Consider the following 6,839-nt stretch of genomic DNA (forward strand, 5'->3'; position numbering starts at 1 on the left):
CTAAAAAGCATAGACTACTAGAAGCTTACGACTTACAACTGGTAATAACCAAAAAGTATCCTAATACAAGAAACAATAACAACAACTAAGTTTTTTTTATGTTGATGTTTTTACTTATTACCTATATTATCTAATTAGTTGTTAGTTATTAAACTGGTAAGATGAAAAACATTTTTTTCTGATATTGGTACATAATATTTTAATTTGTCAAATGAACAAACTAATTAAGAGGACGCTACCTATACATTTGTTATCTACGTCTTATACACTGACGACATAGCAAATTGTCGTTCACTAGTTTCAATAGTGTGCTGTTAGTTTTGATACTAGAGTGAATTTTTCTATTATAAATCTTTTAGGTCAGAACATTATCTGTGCTTAAGCGTTGCCAATTTTTCAAAATTTTCATTTTCAAGCAAGATATGGGGGTATGTGAAACATCAAAAATAAAAAAAAGGCTCATTTCTCGCTCGAAAATTAAAATAGCGAATAAAAGCCAACGCTTAATCACAGATTATATTATTATCTAAGAAATTGATAGTAGGTTAAATCACTCTAATATCAAAACTAACTGCACACTATTGAAACTAGTGTACGAAAATTTGCTGGCATACGTGTGTAAGACTGAGACAATAAGTACATGGGTAGCATCCTCTTAACATGGAAAATACTACGTTTTGTCATAATTTTGGAAATAGTGCATTTAGACAAATTTTGTCTTTTGAAATAGTGCGTTTTACGTCATTTATGAGTTTCAGATTGATTTTAACAAAGGAAATAGTATGTTTTAGTTCAATTTGACCACGCCATTCGATTCCTCGTCTATTTTATACATGAATCCATGTATAACTCAATTTTGTAAATTTTGGAAATAGTACGTTTTGAAATGTTGACCCATTTTAAACCATTATGTTTTATCATAAAAAAAAAAAATAAATAAATATAACACGTAAATAACCCACTACACTTTGATACAATTATTTAAAGTTTTTTTTAAGTTATTTAAACTGTAGAGGTAATGCGAACACCGATGCTTAGAACTATCGGCTAAATATTTCTTATTTCTGTAGTTCTATAATTATTGGCAAATCCTACCATACTAATTATACATTAGAAATCGTATATGGCAATAAAATATAACATAATATGCCAAGTAAGCAAAAAATGTGTTTCGTTAAACTATGATTAAAAATACCAATTTTTTTACATCATATTTTAACATTTTACAGTTTTTACTTTTTAGATAATATTTATAATTTTAAGGCGATTCGATAACGTGATTTTCTGTTTTCGTCTAACACATGCGTGACATAGTGTTTTAGACGTGTTTTTTTGCCAAACATACCAATTTTATTGATCTAATGAAACGAAAATAATTCTGAAAACAGATTTTAATTCTTCGTCAAGTCTACTTGAAATCGACTTTCCCACATTTTTAATTTTTTGATTTTAACTTCTCCAAAAACTGAAATACAAAAATGTTCAAATACTCTTTTTGTATATGACTTTTTCTGGAATTTGGGAGATAATATCTAAAATGTGGGAAAGTCGATTTCAAGTAGACTTGCTGACGAATTCAAATCTGTTTTCAGAATTCTTATCGCTTCATTAGATCAATTGGTATGTTTGGCTAAAAACACGTCTAAAATACTATGGCACGCGTGTGTTAGACGAAAACAGAAAATCGCGGTATCGTATCCCCTTAAGGTCGTATTTGAAAATTATATGGAAAATATTGCACTATTTTCATAAAAACTGTATGAACAATTTTTAGGAAATAAAATGAAGAGTTTAATAAAGACTCCCAATTTAGTAGATGAATAATAAATAAACATTGCTGCACCTAATTTAAATCAGTCTCAGTCATTGATTATAATAAATGAAAAATACAACAGAGAATGATTAAAAAAAGTTCACATAATATGTCGTAACCCATAGATATCTGAGTAATATGGTACATTACAAGCACCCTAAGTTGCTGAGTACGTTCAACTTCACAACACATTAAACATTGTGTTTTTAAAAATTTGTTTTTTTACTTTTTATTTTAAAATAATATATCATATTAACAAACTTAAGTCCATAAAAAGTTATGTGAAACAGTGGTAGAATACACTTCCGAACCTAAGCCGACGCTATATATTGCAATCACCCGTATAAGAATCGGCCACACTTTCACTACACACTCCTTCCTAATCAACAAAGATCATCCATCTACATTTAGCATATGTCAAACTCACATCACTATAAAACACATATTCCAAAAATGTCACACATACAGTACGCACGTCTCTCAACTTTCCGCATAACACCAAGGAAATCCTCGACGAAGGACAAACTCTAAATATTATCAAGTTCATCACAATACGCAATCTCATCAATAAACTCTGATTCAACCAATATATCTTGTAAAAATAATTACAAATTTAACTGTAAATATGTAATTTTATTTATCAATTGTTATGTATTTAAATATCAAATCTGTTTTTATTTAAAAAAAAAAAAATGTTGGCTAATAACTTTAGCAGTGGAAACCTGTAAACTTTATAATAAAATTAAAAAAAAAAACCGAATAAAAAATTATAAAATTATATATCAATTCAACTTACAGGCTATAATAATTAATAATAACAATATAAAAGATCCAGACTGACAAACGGCCTCCACTCAGAATCGTTTTTTTTATACTATGATATTATAACATTTTATTTAAGTTTAACAAGATTTATTATACATTGACCCACTTATAATCTACTGTTGTACATCAGAGCGAAATACCAGCTTTTTGTCTATTATTAGTAAGTTAGTCTTAGTATTTATGTACGAAAAACGGTTCTGAGCGGTGGCGGTTTGTCAGTCTAGGATATTTTATATTTTATATTATATTTATATTGTTATTACATACGGTAGCCGATAATTTGAATTAATATTATAAAAATTACAACAAAATAACTAAAATTCTTATTCTTAAAAATGTTTTCAAAAATCAAACTTTAAATGCTTATAAAAAAAATTGTGCCTACGTATTTTTAGTATTTTTCAACTGCTGTTTATTCAATATATCAGGAGCCTTTTTGATAATTTTTTTCACAACAAATGAATCTGTATTGATATTTATAGAAATAAAAACTAAAAACTTGAAATTTAAAATTTTATCTCGAAAAAAGTGAAAATATTATCATGTATAGACATTTATAAAATAAATATATGATATAAATCTCAGGTGTCTACGATTATTCGTTTTTGAATTAGAATAAAATAAGAAAATCACAACATGAGAAATCAATGTTGTAAACACTCATAAAAATGTAATTTGACTTACTTATAGACATTTTTTTTTTTTGAAAAAGGTAGATATAAGGTAGAAAGTTTGATAACCTTATAGGGAGTCTTGTATTACATTTTAAAGTCATAGATTTAAAAAGAAATTTTTTAGGAATTTATAACTAAAAATAATTTGCATATTTTCGTGAATTTTACACCTTTTGTTTAAATTCAAACTTTAAATGCTTATAAAAAAAAATTGTGGATATGGATTTTTAATATATATTTTTAAAATTTATTTGTAACAATATAATATTAACTATTAAGAGCTTTGTATTACATTTTCAAGCATTTTTACCCAACAAATAAACAAATTAATGTTTTTTAAAAATGTTATCGTGTATAGAAAATGCTAAGAAAATGCTAATATAATTAATCAGTGAAAACGTCATGTATTTGTTTTAGAGTTACCAAAAACCAAAATCGATTTTATCGAGACTGGATTTTTCGTAAAAATTCCTGGTTTTCCTTAATTTGTCTTTTCTTTTTCCCCGCGATTTTGAAAACTATAAGAAATTTTTTATTTTTGTCCCCTCAACGTACCAACTTGAAACATTTTTCTATCAGAAAAGATACTGTAGAAGAAAATCTAATCATTTTTACTGTCCTAAGAGGAAATTACAAGAACACGAAAAATTTATAAAAAAAAAATAGATTTTTTTTTTGATAAAGGTATATTATCTTATAAGGAATCTTGTATTACATTATAAAATCTTAGATTTAAAAAGAAAAATTTTTATGAATTCTTAGCTCAAAAAAACTTGCTCATTTTCGTGATTTTTCCATATTTTGTAAATTTTTAAACTTTTAATGCTTATAAAAAAAAACTGTGACTAAGGATTTATAATATTTTTGATGATGTAATTAATTAAAATATATAATATATAATATAATTGATTCAAGATGGAGGAGAAGTTGAAAACTCTACGAAAAACTCTCTCAAATAAGGAAAAGCTGATAAGGAAAAGGTTACACATGGTCACCACGTTGACAATGGAGGGTCTGGCGAGTCACGAAATAAAAGGGCATTTAGAACTTGCAGAAAGTGCATTTACAATGTATGCAAATTCACACGATGAGCTGTCCTTGTTGGTCGAGGTCAACTCTGAGGTTGATTTTATGACTGACGCCTTGGGAGAGGTATCTCGGACGTTCATTAAAATCAAGGGGATTTTGCAAAGTACATTAGACTTAAGGCAAACTACACAGGAACCTCAAAACGAAAATACACTTAGTGAACAAGGGCAACAATCCATCAGGTTACCTCCCATGAGCCTGCCTTCATTCACAGGAATATTGGAAGATTGGTATGCTTTCAATGACCAATTTGCATCTGTTATTCACGATAGTATATACATTGACAACACCAGAAAAATGCACTATTTAAAATCATGTTTATCAGGTGAAACGGCTAATGTAATTGCGACATTATCATCGACTGGTAGCAATTATCTGGAGGCTTGGTCTTTGTTGACAAACCGTTTGATAATGAACGTCTTATTCTACAAGTATACTTAAAACATTTGTTCAATCAACCACACATTCAGAGTGAAGCTGTTAGTTCTTTGAAGGCGTTGGTTGATACAACAAATAAACATCTTAGAGCATTAAAAGTATTAAAACAACCCACTGAGTCTTTGAATACAATTGTAATTTACCTTATATCATCCCGTTTACCAAATGAACTCAGAAAAGTATGGGAAATTGAATCATCTGCCTATGAGTTTTCATCTTGGTCACAAATGTGTAAATTTATGGATAAAAGAATACACGTGTTAGATTTATTACAACTACAATCATCCAGTACACCCAGATCTAAGTTTACCAACAAATGCAACAGTCAAGCAACAACTCATGCTGTGACTATAGCACAAGGTAATAAGCAGCCATGCAATATTTGTTCACAGCATCATATTATTTATCAGTGTAATTTATTTATGAAGTCAACAGCGATTGAGCGACATGCATTGGCTAAGAAGGCCAAATTGTGTATAAATTGTCTACTGGCCTCACATTCTTCCAGTCAATGCTCATCTGATAAAACATGTAAAGAATGTGATCGTAAACACCATACATTTCTACACTTTGGCAACTCTAAGGGCGAAAAAAATACTTCTGAAATGCCCACGTTTACTATCAATACACAACCATCGACATCTAGTGGAATAGACACTGTGGCAGTTAATCATGGTGCCTTAAGAGAAAAGTCAACTGTCATATTATCAACAGCAGTGGTGCGCGTACACGGACCAAGTGGACGGTCAGAACTATGCCGTGCATTAATAAACACTGCATCAGAATCACATTTTATTACTAAAGCCTTAGCAGGTCGGTTAGGTTTAAAAACATTGCATCAGCCAATGATAATTGATGGTGTATCAAATGCTTCTACAACCACATCTCAAGTTTCAATGTTAAATATTTCTCCTAGGACGAATGGTAAACAAATGACGTTAACTGCCTTAGTGTCTCCTAAGATAACTGTTGATCTACCCACTGTAGCCGTGGATGTTTCACAGTGGACTCATTTAGAACAGGTTGAGTTAGCAGATCCAACATTCCATGTGCCCAACAAAATCGACTTACTCATAAGTGCTGAATACAGTCTGGATATAATGTTAGATGGTAAAATACAAGGACCCAAAGGTACGCCGTCGTTACACAACTCTATCTTTGGGTGGATAGTATGTGGAAAATTATCTAAACCTCACAATGAACTGTCAATGTTTAAGTCGGTCACGTGTTGTACCACTACAGTTGAATCACTTGTGAACCGATTTTGGGAACTGGAAGAGGTACCACGCCTTACATGTATGTCCAAAGAAGACCAACAGTGTGAAGAGCACTTCATTGAGACATTTACTCGAGACGGCTCTGGTCGTTACACTGTAAGACTTCCTTTTGTTAAAGAACCACTGCTAGTGAACAATTCTTACCAGCTCGCTGTTCAACGCTTGAAGAAAGTCGAGAGAAATCTGCAGACCAAACCTGCCTTACACCAACTCTATAAGATCATTATGCAACACCTGTGGAAGAACAAGTTGGATTGGGACGACCAGCTGCTTGACACACTGATAAAATGGTGGTCGGATCATCGATTTTCCTACAGTGCTCTTCGCTCCTTTGAATTGCCACGGCATTGCAATGACGAACACACTCAGGTAACCACATATAGTCTGCACGGTTAAAGTGACAGTTCGGAACAAGCTTATGCTGCTGCTCTTTACCTAGTGTCAGTGTTTCCTGACGACGAATCATCATCACATTTATTTCTGTCTAAGACCAGAGTTGCCCCTCTTAAGACCCAATCAATACCAAGGCTTGAGTTGTGTGGTGCTACGTTGTTAGCATCCTTGACCAAACACCTATTAGAGGCACTGTCTACAATCAACATTGAATCAGTCAACCTGTGGACGGATTCTACCATCACCCTACAGTGGATTCAGAGTGATCCACACCGGTGAACCACCTTCGTATCCAATTGAGTGAGTCAAATTCAAACCTGGTGTCCATCA

At 31.3% G+C, this 6,839-nt stretch overlaps 1 protein-coding gene across 1 annotated transcript; it reads left to right on the forward strand.

Moving 5' to 3' along the window:
- Positions 1-4,227: 4,227 nt before the first annotated feature.
- On the forward strand, positions 4,228-6,512 carry LOC115033213. Its single transcript, XM_029485403.1, has 2 exons — positions 4,228-4,659; positions 4,770-6,512. The coding sequence occupies exons 1-2, from the start codon at positions 4,228-4,230 to the stop codon at positions 6,510-6,512; spliced, it is 2,175 nt and encodes a 724-aa protein (XP_029341263.1).
- The last annotated feature ends 327 nt before the right edge of the window (positions 6,513-6,839 follow it).

The sequence above is a fragment of the Acyrthosiphon pisum genome, chromosome X, assembly GCF_005508785.2.
Source record: "Acyrthosiphon pisum isolate AL4f chromosome X, pea_aphid_22Mar2018_4r6ur, whole genome shotgun sequence".
Classification (NCBI taxonomy): Eukaryota; Metazoa; Arthropoda; class Insecta; order Hemiptera; family Aphididae; genus Acyrthosiphon; species Acyrthosiphon pisum.